We start from the raw sequence: 23071 nt of genomic DNA, 5'->3' as shown, positions 1-23071 counted from the left end.
CTGTGTGGTTACCACCCTACTGTAAAGTTTTATTTTGATTATCTTTCAGCAATACTCAAGCCCATCTCTGATAGGACATAGCTAAGGATTTTTTAAAAAAAAAATGATTGCCTTCAAGAAAACTTTCAAATATCTCCTGAGGAATGTAAGGAAGAACTGGTTTCTTTTGTTTATAAATAAATATGATGTTCCTAATGGAACATGACAAACTAGGAGAATACATCACAAAGCTGTTTCCCAAAGTTTTGTAAAAGTTATAGCATGAGAAAGCATGCAGTCATTCCTGACTGGATAATGAAGTTGTGACCATTACAGTGGGCACAATGCAGCAAACATGTTGGGAAAAAATGTTGCACAAACATTCACATGACTCAGTAAACCCAACTCATGTGGCTCAAAGTAAACCTTCAGTATTCAAATGTAGGACTAATATCCCTTAGACAGATTGATTAAACTTTGATCTGGTGTGTGTCCGTGTGTGTACCTGGAGCTCAGACAGTACAGAAGTTTATGAATTTGGCAGCTAGCCAAAACTGAATAACTGGCAAGCAGTCTGGAGCTCAAGCTAGAAAAAAAGGCAAAGAAAAGAAGAGGCTAAATTTGATGCTAGATCTTTCAGGACCTTGGACAAGGCCTTGGTAGTAGATCACTTGTTGCTACTACAGTCCTTTCATCATCTAATTTTGCTCATGCTTTTGAGTTTGTTTGCATCTTTCATCCTCCATTCTGCACTATGTGAAAAAACAGAAAAACATGCTGCTGCATTGAGCTTGATTGCCAGTCATTAAATGGGCACAATATTCTTGGCATTAAAACAACAGGGATTGTCCTCTTTTGTGATAAGGAATAAAGAGATGTAATGGGAAGAATTCTGGCTGTGCCCTTGCTCCTCGTCATCTCTTTTGAACTGATGCTCCATAAGCTGCCCACAATAAATGGTCTGCAATATTTCCGGGAGTGAGCATACTACCACTTCACAGAATTGAGCTTGGGGACTTTGATATCAGACCCAAGTCCTTTACTAACTTTATTGGCCCTGGATCAGTGATGTGGATTAAATTTAAAGATACTGCCAGGCATTTAGAGAGAGCTCCCAAGGCAGATCTCCCTGTCATACAGAAACCACAGAGGAAAAGTCATGGTTTTTGTTTGTTTGTTCGAGTTATAGTCTTAGATTTCAGGAAACAAGGAGAAGGAACATTTCAGGAACATTAAGGAACATTTCAGTAGAACACAGAATCAGAGGTAGCCCTTATTGTAGCCTTTGTGGCAGGTTTTGGTCCTGGCACCAGAAAAAAATGAAATGAGATGCAGTGATACCATGTTCTGCTTATAAAATGAACCGGAAGGAGTTGAAAAGATTCTTTCTCGCTTTGTCTGCTCAACATCTGCTGCAGAAGACAACATACTTTTAATATACCGTATTTTCCGGCGTATAAGACGACTGGGCGTATAAGACGACCCCCCAACTTTTGAGATGATTTTCAAGATTTTTCGTCTTATACGCCGGAAAATCAGCGAGCCCGGGAAGGCACGCCCTCCCCTCTCACTGTGGAGGAAGCAGGGCAGACTGGCATCTGGCGGGAGCTGGCAGGGCAGTCCTGCGCACGCACGCGCTCCCCAGCTGTTAAGGAGCACTCCTTAGCAGCCGGGGAGTGCACGCGTGTGCAGGACTGTCCTGCCGGCTCCTGCCTGACGCTCTTCCCTCTTGAGGCAGCATCCCCGAGGACTCCTTAGGAGCCGGGGAGCGATGCTGCCTCAAGAGAGAAGAGCGTCTGGCGGGAGCCGGCAGGGCAGTCCTGCGCATGCGCGCGCTCCCCAGCTGTTAACGAGCACTCCTTAGGACTAATTTATAATCTCTCATGTAAGAAAATGCATGAATTCATAATATGGTTTGCCCTGAAAAGGGATTTTGATGGTTATCATGTGTGTTTGCAAAGGATTCACGGGTCGGGGAAAGGGAGGCATGTGGAGGCATGCTAATGACCAAACCCTCATATCAGTGGTACAATGATTTTGTCATATCAGTGGTACAATCATTTTGATGTCATCTTGGCTTGTTAAAGTTACCGGTGCGTGCAGCATGTAGGTGTATTCAAACACAGAGCCAGAGAGGTAAGAGCGTAGAAAGGCGAGGTGCCAATACGTGGAGAAAAGAAAGGATGCGACCTATTAAAAATGCCTAGCACTTACTTAAGTAACTACAAAGATTCAGCAAACGGAGTAAGCCCGGTGGAAGAAGAACTGCCGGGGCTGCCTCTTCAGAGGGAAGGAAGAACGCGTGCCTCGCCTCCCCTATCCCAACGCCGCCTGCTGCCACGGTCTAGGGTTGGGTTACCTATAGCCCACACGTACGTCGGGCGCTTCCTCCCCTTCCAATTTTTTTTCCACGACAAATGACACCCTCTTGCAGCGGGGGGGACGCACGTTGAGGGGCGGCGCCGGCAGCACCCGCAAGACAGCGTGAAAGAGACAAAGCCGTGCTAGAAAGGCGGGCGGCACGCGGCAGCATCCGGAGCTTGCGCGAGGGGCATCTGGGAGGCCGGCGCGCGAGCGCGGGAGAAATTCCGGCACGGCGCGAAAGCAGGTGCTGCTCGCCCGCCTGCCCATGCGCTCGCTCGCTCGCTGGCTGGCTGGCTGGCTCTCCCGCTCGCTCGCTCCCCAGCTCCTAAGGAGTCCTCGGGGATGCTGCCTCAAGAGGGAAGAGCGTTGGGCGGGAGCCGGCAGGACAGTCCTGCACACGCGCGCACTCCCCGGCTGCTAAGGAGTGCTCCTTAACAGCTGGGGAGCGCGTGCGTGCGCAGGGCAGTCCTGCCGGCTCCCGCCCGATCGCTGATTTTCCGGCGTATAAGACGACTGGGCATATAAGACGACCCCCCAACTTTTGAGGTGATTTTCATGGGTTAAAAAGTCGTCTTATACGCCGGAAAATACGGTACATAGTTTTTCAGTGTTCTGAAGCAATGAGAACAATGTGAGGTTGGCAAAGATAAGTAGATTCTCCTTCAGATAAACGAAGCTCCTTGCTCTCACAATCTTTAGGCTCAGAAAAACCAACTTGCAAACCTCAGTGTCTGCTGACTTCTCTTGATGAGATTTGATCAGTATGGTATTTTGCATTTTTCTTAAACTGCTGCACAGATTGATATTCGCAGGCCATTTTGCCACATTCAATGTCATTCCTTATTCTCCTCAGGTTATTTTAAGGGGCATACTTAAATAAAGCTTCAGAGTCACTTTTTCTTTCCAGGTCGCCTCACTGTGGAGAAATGAATCATTTGCCAATTGGTTTCTCAGTGCAATTCAAGAGGCCATAAAGTCCTGTGTGACCTAGAGATCTGAGGCACCACTTATCTCCAAATTTTTCTGCCTACCTGATAGCTTTTAGCAGAGTGGGTGCACTCCAGGTCCCCTCTGTTAAATGCTGTCATTCTGCAGCGCTGTCACACTGTCCCCATCTTCTGAAATAAAATCCCTCCTGAGGTAAGGACTGTATTCTCTCTCCTTAAGGTACCAGAAAGCTCTTAAAACCTGGCTTTGGTCCCAGGCCTGAGGTTAGTGTATTTTTGGAAATTTTGTGTTATTTTGTTTGATTTGTGTTGCTTTTAGATCATTTTAGCCCAGACTGTTAATGTGGTTTTATATTTTATCTGATTTTATGGGTTTTTTTGGGGGATATATATGTGTGTGTGTGTGTGTGTGTGTGTGTGTGTGTGTATGTGTATACACACACACACACGTATCTTTATTCTTTGCATTGGAATAATATATATATTACTTCTCTAGATATGAAGAGATTTAATTCTCCTTTATGAGATTATATTGAAATTATTGTATTTTGAGTAGAAACATTTCTCACGATCATGGAATCTCTAGAACTGATGTGATAATGCACTAACTATATCAGTTAATCCAATTTTATTACTACTCAGTTAATTGGTAAACAACCTGGCAGTGTAGAGTAGACTGTAGAGGTATAGATGGCAGCATCTAGCTAACCTTAGCTGATCACAAAAAGCTAAATGTGTTTAGACCCTTCTAAACATTCACTGAGTAATGTTGATCAATATTTATTGATCAATAAATGGATAACCAGTAGAGAAGAAAGTAGAGAAGAAAGTTTAAAACTATGTTTTAAAAATGAAGCAGTTTTCTGTTTTTGTCCCTTCACCCCATTTTTTTGATGTTTGGTTTTGGTTTACTTTATCTTTGGTTTACTGTATGCTGGTGGCACAGTGGTTAAAATGCAGTACTACAGGCTACTTCTGCTGACTGCCGGCTGACAGCAGTTTGGCAGTTCAAGTCTCACCAGGCTGAAGGTTAACTCATCCTTCCATCCTTCCAAGGTCAGTCAAATGAGGACACAGATTGTTGGGGGCAAAGTGTTGACTCTGTAAACCACTTGGAGAGGGCTGTAAAGCACTGTGAAGTGGTATATAAGTCTAAGTGCTATTGTTATTCTTGTTTGTATATGTTAAAGCAAACAGAGTAGCACTTGGATGAAGTACCACTAAACTAGACTGGGACAGTCAGAAATAATCCTGAAGAGCAGAATGATAAACTACTTCTGCACTGTTGTCAAGGAAGTTGTATGGAAGTATCCATTCAATCATCAGGAGGTAGATGATTGGACGTTTAATAATGCATTGAAGAATAACTGCATTTTCCAAGATACATATTGTAATTTTATTTTAGCTTTTCCTTTCTAAGTTTAAATCCAGCATAGAAACTATGTGCTGATATAGACTTGAGTACTTGACCAAATATTTTAAGAAGGCCTTCAAGCTAATTTCATACTAAACATTACCAGATATTTTCTCTGTATTCTATCCTCTTCAGAAAATCCTATTTTATTGCCTGGAGATATAGCAAATTTAAAGTGCTTTTAAGCAATTGTTGGAAATGTATCATTATTAAAATGTAAATAGGGATTTATAGTTTATGGCACCTTTGCATTCATTCCTTACAAAAGGAGCAACAAGAAAATGACTATACCAGAGGAAGTCACTCTTCTGCAAATATTCCACTTTCAAAAATGTCCACTTGTTATACACTTGTTCAGCGATTGCCTCATTTAGCAACCATTTGGTGATGAAAAAATAATTGTTTGGAGTGGAGAAACTTCAGATGTAACTTACTGGATTCCCTGCATGGATTGCCCTTGCAACCATAAGAGACAGATGGGGAGGAAGCTTACCACCAGATTTTGAGAACATGAGCGAGTGGTTAGAATAGGAGACCCAAATTTATTGGTAGCCTCACATTGTAATAAACAAGTATCTGCATTCAATTTTGCAGCTACTACAATTGTTGGCTGAGCAGGGACAAAAATAGCCAGAAAAATGATTGAAGCCTTGGGCCCCTTGTCAGTCAATGGGAGTGCTGATTTATCACCAGCCTATCAGGTATTTAGGAGCCAAGAGTGCAGAGGCACAAGGAAAGAACAATTAATGATTTAATAGCTATTAGCACCCTAATCAACAAAAGCTACATACAACCAGGAACTATATAAATATAATATGTAGAACAGCCAGTGATGATGGGGTACAGCATGAGCCAGAAAGCTTGGAAGAACAGGCCTTTGGTCCTGGTGACTGACTCACATTGGATCCTGCATGGAAAAGTAACTTTGCAAATAATATTTGCATTTACTGTATAACCTTTGGCAGGTTTGTAAAGCAAAGGAAAGCTCAAATAACATTATAAACACAGTCACGATTTCTCTTTGCTTGAAACTGGGTTGTTGGTCCCAGTTGTGCTTGCTAAATGAGGACTACCTGCTGTGGTTCCTACTTGACACCCACCCCCCATGAAATTCAGATGCAATCCAGCAAAAAGATGTATAGCTTAATACCTTTTGAAATAAAGTTGCCCTTTAGAATTCAAGTCTGATCCTATTTAACTTGAAACTGGGAAAAGACCACTTTATTAACCAACATTAGATAAATCAAATACTTTTATTAAGATCCCTTACAGGATTTATTTTTTAGAACTGGGGAAATTCCTAGGCTTTTTTATTTGCCCTGATAAATCTAAGCAAATGAATAATCACAATGATATCACAATAAAAGCAAAGTGACATTTCCCTTTGCAAATGAATAGCCATAATATTTTCCTTGATATTTCCAATGTAGCCTAACTAAATAAAAAAACCAAACTCTTCCACAATTCTGCATTTTGGAAAAAAAAGCAATCTCATAGACATTTTTGTGTGGAGGGAAAGAAGACCAATCTTACAGATTTTAATACTATTTAACATGCAGCCCAAAGAGCTAACTCTGCAGTGACATTTCAGTCACCCAGGCTATTTTTCTCCCAGAATGAAGCACATTTAATGTTCTAAAGGGAGCTCCTTCTCAAGGCTCAAATGAACAAAGCATTTTGCTGGCAGTTAGGGGTGCAATAAATCTTTCCACAAAATTCATGCCTGTATTCCCTCAGATGATTAAATAGTCAAGCTCAGGAAAAACCTGACACAATTCAAGGGCTGCTTTTAACCCAACTAACAAATAAAAGTGAAAAGAACATGGGCAACATATTTCTTATCCCCCACTTCTCATTATCCTCTCCCCAAATAGGAACTAGAAAGTGCTGTTCTTATATTATGACCTGATACATAATTCAAATAACCAAGAGTATTATGAAGCAGCTAGACAATATTTTCCTACTCTCAGAATGCCAAACATATGCCTCATCCAAAGGCTTTGTAAAATAACAACTACCTAACAACATTCCCAAAACTAAAGCATAAATCCTGCAGCACAGATGATGGCTTATTCTACAAAAATAAAGGCTTTGAAATGGTATGTTGCAATCCAAAACCTTACTATCAGTCATTTATTTCATTTGCAAAAAACATCAGTAAAACCAAATCACTCATGAAGTTATTATTTTTTGCCCCAAAAAGAGACTCGTGGACTAATTGGTTTGATCAACTATCTAAATTCACATAGTAATTCATCTCAACTATTATCTCCAGACTTCCCTAGTATTTCATACATGTACAACACCTTCTTAATCTAAGTGACTTGTTTTAAAGTGAACAGAAGGGGAATGATAGACTGAGGGTGGGAAAAGGTAGCAGCAGGCAGTGGTGCCAAATACGAATAATCAAAGTCTAACTTTAAACATTCATTTTAAAACAAGCAAGATGAAAATCTTCTAAATCAGGGGTACCCAACCCCCAGGCTGAGGCCAGCTAGTGGGCCGTGGCCTATTCTGAATTGGGCCGCATGAGTGGCTGGAGTGTGTGCATGCTCAAACTTCTGTGAGCAGCGGGGTGGGGTGCATTTGCATGCATGTGTGCTGGCTCGCCTCCCATCCAAGTCGACCTGTGCACATGTGCGCCAGCCTGCCACTCGCACAAGGGCTGCATTTGCCCGATGCTCATGCAGCCCATTTCCCCTCTCCCTCCCCCTCCTCCAGCTGGATCATGAAGCCACAAGGGGTTGGGGACCACTGTTCTAAATTGTCTTTCTTTTCTCCTAAAATAAATTAGAATAAATTACAAAAGGAAGGAAGGTACAAACTGCTTTTCATGAACAGAGAATACTTGTCTTACATTAAGCGACACTGTTACATTTATCCAATAACCTTAAGGTGGCACATTGGTAAGTGGTTCAGCTTGTCAGCTGGAAAGCCAGCAGCCCAGATTCAAGACCTGAGCTCCATATGACAGGATGAGCTTCCATCTTCACCCCAGCTCCTGCCAGCCTAGCAGTTCGAAAGCATGCAAATGTGAGTAGATAAATAGGTACCACTTTGGTGGGAAGGTAACAGTGCTCCATAACATCATGCTGGCCACATGATTGTGGAAGTGTCTTTGGACAGTACTGGCTCAATGGCCTTGAAACAGAGATGAGTACTGTCCCCAATAGTTGGCAATGACTAGGGGAGTAAAATCCACAGAGACTCCTTTACCTTTACCCCAGGTAATAACCAGAGTACTGAGGGACACATATACTATGTTGTGTTTGGGAGGGAACTTGTGTTGGCTTTATATTTGTTGTGTTTGTTGTGACTAAGAGGAGAGATTTGGAAATGAAGCAAACTGGTGGAATTACAAATTATTGGTGAGCAGTATAATCTAAAAGCTAAGCATTATTTGGCAGGGGATGTTTGCTTGGATAGATTACCTCTTTTTGCAATGCCTAACCAAGTCTTTCTCTTTTTTTTCTCATCTCTATCCTAACAATTTTGTTTTTTGGGGGGGAGATGTGTCTTCTGATAAATATGCCCAGGCATACATGCAAACATATTTACAAGTCTGTAATATGCACCTACAGTATTTACTTGGTATGGGGGAAGTCTCCAAGATTGATTTCTTCTTGAGTTGCAACCCTAAATTGACAAAGCTGACTAAGTGAGCAGGATTTATGACTTTTTTTCCTATCTGTTCTTCCTTCAAATGGTTGTCTTAAATTCTTGACTGTTTTCATACCTTACTCAATAGCTAAGCAGATATTATGTACTGCAGCTACTGCATAGTGTAAAAACTACCAGGCTAGAAAGTGGGAGACTGTGAGTTTGAGTTCTGCCTTAACTATAAAACTCGGTGGGTTGACTTTTGGCCAGTCACACTACCTCAATCCAATCCACCTCACATGGCTGTTGTCAGAAAAGTAGGAGGAAGAAGTTGTCTTGGATATGTTTGCCACCATGAGTTATTAGTAAAAATAATAAAAGCAGGATACAAATAAATACATAAAAATAAAATGGTATTCATGCAACCATGGTGTTGGACTACTACTATAAATTGTACACAATAAATACACATATTTGAATGATATCACAATGAGAATTCTTTTTACATAAAAAAACCAACATTTAAGGAGAAAGCTAGGACAATATTCATATGTAATAGGTCTGAAGTAATAGAGCCCTAGAATAATTTTACTGTATATTGTAGTCTGATTTGATTTGTAAATTTTTCAAAAAAACCTTCTGGAGAAGCCTGTTGTTTGCAGCCTTACTGTTTCCAAGCTCATTAAAGTGGCATGAAAATTGCAAGGATAGAAATATATGTTTAAATAACATTATGTGATGGCAATAGCTATAATACGTTAAGAATATTGTAGTCTGGATGTCATGGAAAGCCTATCTAGTAATTGCAATCCTAGTGTTAGTGTTCAAAATCCTAAGTAATATTCCAGAAGCATTTATTAATTATTTCAGATTATTTGTTTCAATTAATAATTAGATTATTATTTTCCACAGACAGCTTGACTTCATCCTGTGCCTCTGATAAGTTTAAAACATATCATTACCCTTTTAGCTTTTTAACCAAGTAATCAAGCTAAGTGTACATCATTCACGATTTATTCCTCCCCCTGGAAACCAGGCCTCTCTGGTTTCTAGATAAATTAAAATTAAAGCCTGCATATCTGGCAACACTATACAAAGCCTATACTAACTGCTTTTATATTTTCATGAAAATAAGTTTGCTAAGGTAGCAACACTGCTTTTGCACAAATAACAATAAATTAAACATAAATAGAAACAGAGAGAGAGAGAGAGAGAGAGAGAGAGAGAGAGAGAGAGAGAGAGAGAGAGAGAGAGAGAGAGAGAGAGAAATAATAATAATTGACTTAAAAAGTCCCAGCCAAATAAAGGAAGAGAATCTCATTATAGAGACAGGTAAATAGAAAATAGAGACCACACTGCAAAATATAGTTTTAATTTAGCCAGAGGTTTTGAAGTAACAAATTAAACTTTACTGGCTCCTGTTGCAAGGAAGTGCTGTTCAGATAAATGTTTTTAACATAACATCATTTTTAGATGCTATAGCTGTATGACACACCAGTTTCCTGCATACAAATTATTCTCCTTTATTGTTTAGTTTGCTACCAGTCCATTTGAGTAATTTAGCACTGATACTTCAATTATCCAATGTCAGCCACCAAAGCTGCATTTGACCTCTGCTGTAATGAAGTTCATATTATGTAGCCTAAGTAGTCCTCGACTTACAATCATAATGGAGACTGCCTACTATGGTCATAAATTGTCAGAGCCATAAAGTAGGATATCAAGTGACTGACCTGATTGCCTGATTTTTGCAGCCGTCATAAAGCAAATGTGATGGTTGTTAAGTGGCTGTTAATTAAACCCATTGTTCAGTATGGGGTGGTTTTTTTGCCAAATACTGGAAGTAAATGCTGGGTTTTTTTTGGCAAAAATGTAATAAACTGTGGTCATGTGGTCTGCAAGATGCTGTAAATCAGGGGTGTCAAAACTGCCAGCCCGCGGGCCAAATGCATCATCCGGAAGCCTTGCCCACCCCATTGCCGGCAATGCCAAAACTGTCCCGATATGTTGCGCGACATCACGTGACATCACGAGTTTGACATGTCTGCTTTAAATGATTATAGATGTGGGCTCATTGCCAAGTACCCCAAACGCAGTCATATAAATGCAGTGTGGTGGGGGCATGGACATTGGGAACTTTGGAATTGTATCATAAGTAGCTTTTGAGGGGTCTATTCGAAAGGTCATAAGTTGAGGATTACCTGTAAACAATTCTGCCTGAAACATCTAAAGTAAATGGGTGGTAAATCATGGATGGAGATTCTGGGTATTTTTGTGACATGGCTTGGAAGTATCAGTGGAGATAATGGGTCAGTTAAGTGGGCAGTGAAGAACAGGAAAAAAAAGTGCCTGGAAATATTTCAGTAACTGAACTGTAATCCCCCCAGAGTCATGGACTGTGATGAGTAGCTTCAGAAATTGAATGAATGACTGAATAAATAAATAAATACATTGCTATACCGATGTGATTGCTGTGTGGGGGGCCACTATAATGGGGAGACAATAGGATATAATGAGCTCTTTGAATTGTATGAGCTTGGAATAAAAACCTATCCAAGGGGAAAAAAGGTGGATAGAGACTGTTGTGTAAACATGCAGTTTAGCAGTGAGTCATACACAAAGGCATAGATGCTGGTTGAGATGGCATTAGACCATCTGTGATAAGATTCTGGGCAAGCATCTCTTTATATAGGCTGAACAAATATAATATTCACCTCAAAGAATCTCACAATCCACTGATTCAATACCAGTGTAGGGATGGAAAATGTTATGCTACAGATAATCAGTCCTTTCCAGCACTGCAATTCTTAACTTGGACGCAAAGCTTAGACAGGACTCAGAAGAGAAAGGGATAGAAAACCTCCTTTCATACTGACATCTATACTCATAAAATGATGTTTAAGTCTGTGTTTGTGTATAAGACAGAGAGAGAGAGAGCACAAAATCTAATGCTTTGGGACTGCCAACCACATCCAGCTATACTGTACTTCTTTTTGTAAAAGTCAAGACTGGGTCTCTCAAGAGACTCCTATGTGATGGAATGAATGTGGAGAAACAAGCTGAAGTTGAGTTCAGACAAAAGGGAGTTGTTACTCATTTTGGAAACTGGACTTTCAGATTGAGGTGATATATTTGTTCTAGACGGCCACAATTCTCCTTAAAAACTTGGATTTACAGTCTGGAGGTCCTCTAGGTTCGTCATTGGCAATGGGAAGGCATGTGGCACCTATCATATATTGTTTTTGATGTGGATGGCTATGGTCTGTCTGTCTGTCTGTCTATCTATCTATATCTATATCTATATCTATATCTATATCTATATCTATATCTATATCTATATCTATATCTATATCTATATCTATATCTAGAGGACAACATACATCTGAAAAAGGTGAAATTAAATTTGAAGAATAGTTAAAATTAAATAAATACACATTTCTGAGCAGTGTTTGGTTACCAAAATTAGTTCCTTTCCTCTCAAAAGTGTATAAGCTTTAGGATTATTAAAAAGTACATCTGATGAAGTTAGAAAAATGAAGAAAATTTTGTCTTGTACCACAAGAAAGTATAGGGAAAAAATAAGAGGTAATGAAATATAATGGATGTTAAACAGAGCGAACAAGAGGTCAAGAAATATGCCATAGATTAGCACTTGGTAGAGAGCACCCATGAACACCTTGAGACAGTTATTCAAATGCTGTGAGGTGTCTATACTTACAAAGATCAGAATTATGTATTGAAGAGTATTGATGCCTACTGGATGTTGGAGAAGATTCTTGAGAGTACCTTGGACATTCAGGGAAATGAATTGATCAAGAGTTGTCATTTGAGGTAAAAATTACAGAGCTCAAATTATCCTACCTTTGCCACATTATACAAAGACCCAGTTTTCTAGAAAAGCTGTAATGCTGGGGAAAGTGGAAAGAAAGAGAAGAGGATGGCCAGCAGTAAGGTGGAAGAACTTGGTTATAGTGGCAATGTATCGCACCATTGGAAGACCTGAAAGAACAGGTTAAGGATAGATTGTCATGAAGAAAAACTATCTATGTGGCTGCTAGGAACCAAAAACAACTGAATGGCACATAATCAAACAATCAAACCATCAAATCAAAGGTAAATGAACTAACCTTTGCAAGGACCAGGTTACAAGATGGCACATCAATTATCAGGATGAAAGGCAGCTAAGGAATCAGGCAGAAATTTGACATGCTTTATGAAACAATAGCTTCATTAGCAATTATGTTTATTAAAAATGTGCTATGCTGTTCTCAAGAGCAGTAATTACTGCCAGTGCTTATAAAGAGATTATCAGAGGTTTCCTCATTTTGGGAATAAATCCCAAAATCCCCATTAAGCATGCCAACTGGAACTTTTGGGAGCTGTTTTTCCAGCAAACTAGAAAGCCTGGCATATTTAGGTAGGTACGATAAATCACAGCCTGATATTTGAGACAGAATTTATATAACTTCTAAAAGCTGATAATTTAAAACATGGTAAGATGCTTGTAGCAAACTATTTAGCATTGCGTCTCCATGCTGACTACCCTCCAATTGACATTGCAAAAGGTGACTTACAAAGTTGCTAATGCAACAGTTAATTGTATTACAGTAAATCATACTGTAATCCGGGAGGGCCGGATTAACTGTTGTGGAGAGCCGAACCTATGTTACCTGATTCAATATCCTCAAACTCCATCATGTCAAGTCCTCAGGCCTTTTCAGGTGAGGGTTGAGCACCGTGCAGGCACAAAAAAAAAAGAGCCTTGGTGGAGCAGTGGGCTAATGCCTCCTTAAGTAACACCAGCTGCCTGCAATTAGTGCAGGTTCGCATCCCACCAGGCTCAAGGTTGACTCAGCCTTCCATCCTTCCGAGGTAGGTAAAATGAGGACCCAGATTGTTGGGGGCAATTAAGCTGACTTTGTAATAATGCCGCTTGGGTGTGTGTGTGAAAGCCCTAATAAGCAGGCATATACATAGAATGAAGGCTACTGCTAAGCTTGTAAGCCGCCCTGAGTCTTCGGAGAAGGGCGGGATATAAATGGAATTAAAATAAATAAATAAATAAATAAAATAAAAAGTGCTCTCCTTGCCCTCCTATGACTGCCAGCTCACTTGAAGGAGTGCATGGCAGCTGCATAGGGCCAGACCCAACTTGACTTCTCTTCCTGCCCACTGCAGTGAGCTTATTTACATTTCTTTTCTAAATTCTGATTGACTTCACAAGGCTGGACAGGGACAGCCAAAGAGGCAGATGTGGCCCAGGGGCCGTTAAAATGCTCAGGTCTGCCTTAATGAGGTATTCTACCTCAAATCTCATCATTCCTATGGCTATGCTACACCTGGATATATTATAAAAATAATTGGAGGCCAAAACTCTTAGGAAGTAGACAAGGTGCATGATACCAAAATTTCCTTTCAAGCAAAATCTTGATGATTAATGAAGAGTCTTTGTGTCCCACTGATATCCAGTACTACACTGGGGTCTTCTTGAAGAAAACATAACAGGCATGTCTACTTTAGTTGTATTCTGTTATTCCAAACTGACCATGGCCTCTGAGACTGCTTAGCTACAACCCAGGTTCTATATTAAAGATGCTTCATTGCTGAACCAGCTGCTTCATTGCATTGCATCAATATTGATTCAGAGTTAGGTTTCTGCAACAAAATCTATTGCATTTCCATTAGTGGTGCAAATGATGAAAAAAGGTTCCATTTATATCTTTTGAACTGCACACTGCAGAACAAATGCTCAACTACACAGCAATTGAGCCACAACCACTTTGAAGGAAAAATGTTGTCTTGTTGCCAACTACTGGGCACAACTTGAGATTTTTGTTTTTGCTGTTCTTCTTAAGCATATTGACTAATTCACAAACTGAATATTTGCAATCTTCAAAGGACAAATGCAGCAATTTTACACAATCCAACAGTATAATTGAGGACAAATATTATTAGTCTTTACATGGGGAAATGGTAACATATCGTCTATTTGTGTGTGACACTTTTGATTATTTTTGATAATGTGAGAGTTTAATATATGGTTGTGAAAACACTAATGTTAAAATTGTTAAGCACCTGTGCATTCTTGAAAGATTGAATCCCATAGTTGAAATGTGGAAGATAAGTTGAGGTTTTTCTATAGGTATGATGTATAATTTATTTATTTTCCTGATTCTTGCAAAGTGATATAGCTAATTTAGCATTCTGACTGCATGCCTAAACTGCCACTGCATAATAAGTAAATTCTTTTTCATAGTTCACATTTCAGCTTAGTGAAATGTAACTTGTTTTAGAAATTCATTAATGTATTTTTATTATAATATACCTCATCAAATCATAAGGTATTTTATCAAAATAATTGATATATTTTGTATATTTATGATTGAATTACCTCTATAGAGGGAGCAGGACTGCCAGGTAGATAGCAAAATAAAAAAAAACTTACATCAAATGAGTAATAATACTGGCTGATTTTATAGACTAATTGTAAAGATTATACTTTGATCAGTCACATTCATTGGCTCCTCTCTTAATTTAGGGTTTGTTTTTTAAATCAGCCAATAGCCCCAAAGGGCAAAATCTGTTAAAAAGAAATGATAAGTAATTTTATTCATAATTTATTCATCATTTGTATTGCGTGTTTTTAAAATAATTCACTGTACTGATGTTTTATATTTTGATACACATTTAATGTATTTATATGTTGTTTTCATGAATTTTATGCAGTAATGATATATTCTTTTACATATGAAATAAAAGACAGAGTTTCATTCTCAAATTTTAATGTAAAGATCTTAAGAAATGCTTTGGTGATAAAAAAAAGGTATGGGGAATTGATGAGGCCTGCAGGAAGACGTTTCCCTTCTAAAGCATCTAAACTATTCATCTAAAGGACCCTGATCAATTGAAATAAACATATGTACTTAAATGTATTTAAGTATTATTATCAATGACAGTAGCAGCATATGAGTTTTTGAGTAACAGCCACTAGAATGTGAAAAGAGGATTCAAATAATAGCCAATTGAAATAGGAGAATAAGGATGACAATATTTTGTTTAGTGACCATTTGAAGTTACAACAGCATAGAAAAAAATGACTTATGACTGTTTTTCACACTTATGACCGTTGCAGTGTCCCCATGGTCATATGATCAAAATTCAGGTGTTTGGCAACTGGATCATATTTATTATGGTTGCAGTCTCCTGGGATCATGTGATCACTTTTGTGTCCTTCTGACAAAGCAAAGTCAAAAGCTAGATTTACATAACAACAAGTTATTAACCTAACTTAACCACTGTAGTGATTCTCTCAACAACTGTGTCAAAAGAGGCTATAAAAAGTGGACAAGACTCACTTAACAAGTGTCTCACTTAGCAACAGAAATTTTGGGTACAATTGCGATTGTAAATCAAGGACCACTAGTCAAGCAGAATGGGCAGCCTGCAATATTTTATAAATATTATTGTTAATAGCTACCGTCCCTAAATTTAAACTAGCCGTCTTATAGAATAGAGTAATATCTAAAAAGCAGCAACAATAATAAAGCTAGACATAATAGATTCAATAAAATGTGCAAATAAAACCAGGAATCAACAAGATCCTGAATACAGAAATAGCAGGAGCAAATATTTGGAAATAAAAATAGAAATAGAGATAGAGATAGAGATAGATTTAGAATAAAATAGAATAGAGCTGGAAGGAAACTTAAAGTTCTTCTAGTCCAATCCCCTGCTCAAGCAGGAGAATCTATACCATCTCAGACAAATGACTGTCTAGCATCATCTTAAAAATCTCCAGTGATGGAGCACCCATGATTTCTGGAGGCAAGCTGTTCCATTGGTTAATTGTCCTCACTGTCAGGAAGTTCCTCCTTAATTCTAGGTTGCTTGTCTCTTTGATCAGTTTCCAACCATTGTTTCTTGTCTTGCCCTCTGGTGCTTTGGTGAATATCTTGACCCCCTCTTCTTTGTGGCAGCCTCTCAAATACTGGAATACTGATATCATGTCTCCCCTATTTCTTCTTTTCTTTAGACTAGTCAAACCAAGTCCTGCAGCCGTTCTTCATATGTTTTAGTTTCCAGGTCTTTGATCATCTTAGTTGCTATTCTCTGAATTTTTTCCAAACTCTCAACATCTTTTTTATGACATAGTGACCAAAATTGGCTGCAGAGATAGAGATAGGGATGGGATGGGATGGGATGGGATGGGATGGGATGGGATGGGATGGGATGGGATGGGATAGAATAGAATAGAATAGAATAGAATAGAATAGAATAGAATAGAATAGAATAGAATAGAATAGAATAGAATAGAATAGAATAGAATAGAATAGAATAGAATAGAATAGAGGTGGAAGAAACTTTGGAGGTCTTCTAGTCCAGCCCCCCGCTCAAGCAGGAGAACCTATACCATTTCAGACAAGTGACTGTCTAGTCTCTTCTTAAAAACCTCCAGTGATGGAACACCCATGATTTCTGAAGACAAGATGTTCCACTCGTTAATTGTCCTCACTGTTAAGAAGTTTCTCCTTAATTCCAGGTTGCTTCTCTCTTTGATTAGTTTCCAACCACTATTTCTTGTCCTGCCCTCTAGTGCCTTGGAGAATAAAGTGATCCCCTCTTCTTTGTGGCAGCCCTCCAAAGAAGGAAATTATTAATTCTTGTTTTGCTAAAAACTAAGAGAAAGTGAAAAGTGAGTTTGCATTTAGGAACTTGCTTAGCCTACATGACTTGCAATTCATGTAACGATCAAGTAATTTCTTCTGAAAAAATAAGATGCTGATGTAGGTATTGGCATAAATAGATGAATATTACATGAAAAAGTAATCCTGGTTAAGAATTAGAACTAATTATGTAGTAATTTTACATTCAAATGGCAAAGTAAATTTCATAACTCAGGTAATCAAAACCAAATGTCTCAATTCTTTTCTCTTTAGGATGGTAGCAACAGGTAGCCTAAGTAAACTACTTTTGTACAATACAAGTTTCTCTCAAAGTTCAGTCATAACTTCTGAAATCATTGGAGTTTAAAAAAAGAATAAGAAAGAATAGAAATCTGCCTATGGAATCATGCACAATTGTCTTGGTATATCATTTTTTAATTTGATTTGTGTTTTTTAATTATTCAACATTTTTTGAATAAATAATGCAATCATATTCTACTTAGGCTCTAACAAATCTGTCTGACTGAGTAATTTTGGAAAAAACCTGCAAAAGTATCATTTCATGATCAAACAGGAAAAGCAACAATAGTAATCTTTCCCATCATTTCACTCATCCTTTTTTTCATTCAGAATTCACTGAAAAATATTCTTTATCTTAAAAACAACAAAAATTGTTTGCAATGCAATATACCTTTTAGGGAGATCCATTTTAATTAAAAATTATAAGAGCCATCATATTTATTAAGAATGTCTTTTATGTTTGCATGCGAATGAAAATTTTTTTGCAAGGCAAGTAGTGTCTCCAAAAATTAGTTATATATTCAAGAATCTAATCTAAATTGTGCAAATCGTGCTTTTTATTTAGGATGTTATATTGCTGTTGTTGTCCAGAAAACAAGCAGGAGCTGTTTGAGAAGCAGTTACTATTCTCCAAAGTATGCAAGCTTAGATTCAGCTAGGATTTTCTTTAAATAGGTCTAAATCCACTGTTTTAAAAAAGCCTCATAATGTCCTTTTGTCAATTAGGCACTAAAGATGCTCTGAGCTGTTCCTGGTGGCTTTTAGGAATGTAGGCTCTTTTACTTTATGTTTCTAAATATTTTTGCCTTATCTATTATCCACATACAAGGAATTAACAATAAATAGAAAAAAAAACATGGGTAATAAAACTGTACGATGGAACCAAGTCAGGAATGGTCACCTTATTTTTTGGCCACTAGAAGACAATAAGAATGATCTCTGCTGAAAAATGCAGCACAGAATCTTCTCCTAACAATTAATTGTATGTTCAAACAAAAGATAAAATGGCTTTAATTCTTTAGCACAGTAGCATCAAAAATATTTATAAGATACAATTTAATGTATATACAATATTACAGAAACATTTGCTATAATCCAAACATAGTTATTACAGTAATTGTGCTGCTTTTGTACAGCTTCTACCTCTGTATGATTAGTATTCATGACACTAACATACGATTACTGAAATAATTATAGCAAAGTATGACGGATCCGATTGACATGACATGCCTATGAATGTGTAATTTTTTTTAAAAAAAAATTTCCTACTTCAGGAGAAGAAATATGAGATTTATTTGAAAATCCGAAAGATAAAGAGAATTTATGTTCCTACTGATAAATTTACAAAATGTTAGGTACTAAAAGGTAGACAATTGCTCGAAACTAATGTTAACAGAGACAATTGCTAGGAATGTTCTCTTTCAGACTCCAGCTCAAAGAAGAATCAATTAGCCCTTATCAGGCTATGACCTTGAAAGATGCAATCCCAAACAGAATATGCTGAGTTGGAGAGAAAAGAAATGAGAGTCTGCCCTACACAAAAAATCCAGCTTCAAAATTGACCTGTCAGGCTATACTTAGTTTGAACATTGCAACAAAGCTCAATGCTTCCTTTACAGGTATATGTTTCACTCTCTTCCAAAAATCCACTTAATGAATTTCTTGTACAATCTGCTTCAATAACCCCTAATTTATGACAGGACTAGCCTTTGAGTCACCTTTTTTACCTCTTTACATTTTATGGTAAACCTTTTGTTTTTAAACTTGTAACCTTGTTCCCTTCTCTTGATTATATAAAGATTTTCGTTGCTGCAAAACTTAAGATAGACTGATTTTAAATGCAAATGGAAACAAAACCAAAGGTTTTTGTATGGAACTAAAGTGGAGTCAACTCCTCCCTTTATCCTGCAAATGCATGAGCTAGTTGCATTATGGATAAAGCTGTTCTGTCTTTTTTTCCTTTGTAGAACACTTATTCAGAGACTAGGGTATAAGCAGATGCCATATTTTTGGCCTAATTTTATAGTATTCAATGAACTAATTTCCTTCCTTATACAAAGAATGTTGTGGGCTAGGCATTATAAAATTTGTATTTAAGGTTCTTTGGTATTTTATGCTCCTCTGGGAACTTTTTTTTTGCTAATGATAAACCATTTGTCAGCAGTGTTATTTGGAAAGAAGAAAAGATGACACTGTCATGTACAAAAATGGTCTAAAGCAATCTTGATACATGACAGTTACTTAACTGGTCTTTACTATCCAGTAATCCATCCTTTATTTGACAGGTCATCAGTTCAAGATAGGTAGAGCTCCAGCCAATACTTCTGTAATGAATCTCAAAGCGAAAAGCACATGAAGAAGCTGCATTGTTATAACCCTCAGTGAGATTCTGTCATCTAAAATATAATAACTAGGCAAGAACCATACTGAAGTTGCTGAAAATGGGGACAGCATTCCTGAAATTGATAGAATTTTTGAATTGTACAACTCAAGTCATTCATACATGACAGCTGTAAGCTTAAAGGTATTAATCTAGCAGAAGAATTCCAGTGAAAGAACTTGTGTAGACCGTATATTTTAAATGGCAAAACTGTTTCAATGACAGAATTTATGACACATGTATCTAGACAAAAGAGAAGGTGCATCTCTGATACATGATGCTCTCAGAAGGAACACCTACAAAGCAGTTTGGTCAAGGGAAAAAGAGGGAGAACTTTCTTGCTTCAAAAGTGAACATACATCAAAGGAACAGCCAAGCGTTCTTCACCGCATGTTCCTCTTAAACATTATGAATCACTTCAAAGCAGCTTTCTGATTCAAGACACACAACCCACGAACTGCATTGTCACAACCGTTGCATTTTTAATAAACCTCAGCACTTTTGTTCTCCAATATTGGAGAACAATGTTCTATTAAGCATCTGAGATACAAAAGGTAAGAAATTATTGTGATAAAAATAAATGCTAACCTACTGCACACCAAATTATCCCATTACATTTTCATTACTTAGAAGTTTGGTATGTCAGTGAGAAAATTAACGTTTCCTGTTTTCTGATTTGAACAATAAGAGGAATGGGGATAAAGTTGTTATTCTGAACTGATGGGTTTAAATTAAATTTGGCCAATCAGCAAAGAGGGAATATTTATATATTCCCAAACCTGTAAAAAGCATGATTATATACACAGAAATACACTCCCCTTCTCCCTCCAATGCCATCCTGACCTACATTTCTCAGGTACAGCCTGAAAAGGAAATGCTGCAAGTCAGATGCATTGCGTTTTGATTCCAAACTGATTAGCCAAGGTCAAGGGAAATACAGTCTGTACATGCTTAGAGACTCCTTTGTTTTCATCACTATACCACACATTCCAAGGCTCAGCTCTTGCCACAAAAAGATTCCAGGGTGGGAATTAGCAAGTTATTATTTATTTGATACCTCGGACTGAAGAACTATGAACAATAGTCATAAATTCCACAGCCAAAAAGGCATCAGTAGAACTGCATATAGCAATGATGTTTTACTGCGTATAGCAATGAAACCATCCTTGATAAAGGTTGTACAAGCTGTGATACCAGAATCTACAATTATTGCTAAAATTCTGAGCAATTCTTCCATAATGTAATATTTTTAAATTATATTATTATTATTATTATTATTATTATTATTATTATTATTATTATTATTATTATTATTATTATTGGAGAAATGTATATGCTATTGTAATTTTTCAGAAATGCAAAATACACAGAAGTTTAATGACAAAGAGACTCGACAGTTATAAAGAACTCAGATAAAATAAAATCACTGTAATGGACTCATAAAGTTCATTTAGTCAAGTGACTTGGCAAATGGTACAGTAAACTTCACTTCCCTCATATTCTTTTTGTGAAGCTTAGTAAAGGACTAGGCTAAAAGTTATAATTTGCCCTAACCCTTATCAGTTTAATGATCAGCAAAACATGTTCCCTCAACATGAATACTTTACCACAAAGTGTTATGATCAAACTGGCAGAGGAAGTGGGGGATAAAATATGAACTTACCAAATTTTGGTGGAGCTGTTTGGATATTGTTTTCAATTTCTTGTACCAGGGATGCTGTGGTGGGCCTTTTCACTTCAGGTTTTAGGCTAGGCAGAGGTAGCGAGGGTACCAAAGATGGCAAGAAAGAGTCGTTTGGGACAGTGTTGTATGGAGATGGCTTAGAGTCAACCTCAGAGGTAACTACCAGGGTGGCTCTGGATTGCTCCATGATGTCCTGTGTAGCTTCATTAATGGGAAGGGAGAAGTAGGAGGTTTGTGCTGCAGATGGCAACCAAGCAGACAGTGCAGTAGGGTCCACAGAGGTAATTGGATCTTGTCGAGCCCTACCAGGATCAAGGTGGGTAGGGGAATCGTATTCAAAAATCTTGTCCACAAACACCCACTTAAGGCCAGCAATGCAGAGGCAGAGGCTGATCAGGCAAGCCAAGACTGGGACAATGCAGATCTTTTCGGAATTAAGGCAACCTGTCAGTCGCTCTGCCTCCAGACACACACAACAAGTAGCTGCAAGGCCTGCTATTCCCTTCATCCTGGTTTCCTCCCTTTGAGTCTCTGGCATCTCTTCCTCACCAGGAATCCCCTCAAGTGATGCAGTGGGACTCAGCTGGGTTGAGGGATGGGGAGCTTTCTCCAAACTGGCTTCCGACATTTTTCAGCCTGTATTTTTCCAGGGAGCTCTCCTCAAGAAGGCTTAATTATAAGCTTGATTCTGGTCCATCCCCTTTCACAGGAAAGCCAGCTCCAGAAATCTTACAGCATCACGGCACAGGCATTAAAACAGAGTCCAAGCGTCAGAAAAACGATCCAATAGAAAGAGGCCACCAAAGAATCAAAACCTCCCGAATTCTCAGAAAAGAAGCTTCTCATAGTGAATGAATCAGCTCCTTTTCCTTCCTCACTTTTTTTTAAAAGGTTCTTGTTTTAAATTCCTAATTTCCTCTCAAGCCATCTCAGCTCTTCAAGGAACCAAAACAAGGCAAGGAGAAGCAGAGGATGAATTCCTCAACCAAATTGGGTTAACTGAACCAACAACAGCCCAAAGTGAACAGCTGGCTTCTCACCTTCAGCATCTGAGACTGGGGGCTGCTCAGGAGGAGGAAAACACAGCCGTCATGCAGTAGAAGCCAAAGGAAAATAAGTAAGGGTAGCAGCAGCGGCAACGGCAGCAGCAGAGACAGTAACAACAGCATCCTGTTGTGCAAAAGAGCTGGCAGAAAGAGGCTGAATCATTACAGAGCAGCAGGTGCCTGCTTCCTGACCATCACTCCCAGCAGCATCATTATAGAAAGGAAGGAATAAAAGGATGGGGACTCTCTGTTCTGCGTCCTTACCACCTTCTCCTCTTCTTCGTCCCTCCACAGTACTCTTTCCTTTCCATGCCTTCCTTCCTTCTGCTCTCTTTCCTCTTTCCCCACCCCTCTGCAGGGCTGGCCTGAGTTAAATCTGCACACCCAGCAACACAGGGCTGCCAGGGACTTCCTATTTCATCCAATGAGACGGAATAGAGACGTACAATCAAAAAAGAGGCGTGCAGGAGCCGGTTGAGCGATCTTTCTTTTTTCTTTTTCCCCCTCCCAGTGTATGATCACGAAAGGATTCCCATCCATTAGAGAAATCTAACAAAGCTGCAGTGAGGATGGGGCGGGGAAGGTTGTAGGTGACAGCCTTATGGGCTGGACCTCAGGCTGAGGCTGTCGGATATCCGATCCTTCCCAGGGGATGACAGGCCTCTCAGCTCCAATTGCTTTCTGCTTCTACCTA

General features: G+C 38.7%; 1 protein-coding gene across 5 annotated transcripts in view; it reads right to left on the bottom strand.

Annotated features, from left to right (window-relative positions):
* NRG1 (neuregulin 1) overlaps positions 1-23071 on the bottom strand; it is a gene marked incomplete at its 5' end in the record, with an annotated part of 174188 nt that overhangs the window by 71562 nt on the left and 79555 nt on the right. Inside the window, one exon of one of the 5 annotated variants that reach the window (XM_081320317.1) lies at positions 21311-21959. The exons of the other annotated variants lie outside the window; for them this stretch is intronic. Coding sequence (XP_081176443.1) covers positions 21311-21959 — 649 coding nt within the window. Of the gene's footprint in view, positions 1-21310; positions 21960-23071 lie in introns of those variants that run through there. 5 annotated transcript variants of the gene reach the window in all.

This window comes from Vipera berus, assembly GCF_964194415.1.
Source record: "Vipera berus genome assembly, chromosome: 2".
Classification (NCBI taxonomy): Eukaryota; Metazoa; Chordata; class Lepidosauria; order Squamata; family Viperidae; genus Vipera; species Vipera berus.
The sequence above is the reverse complement of the archived record's forward strand: the minus strand, read 5'-3'. Positions and strand labels throughout refer to the sequence as shown.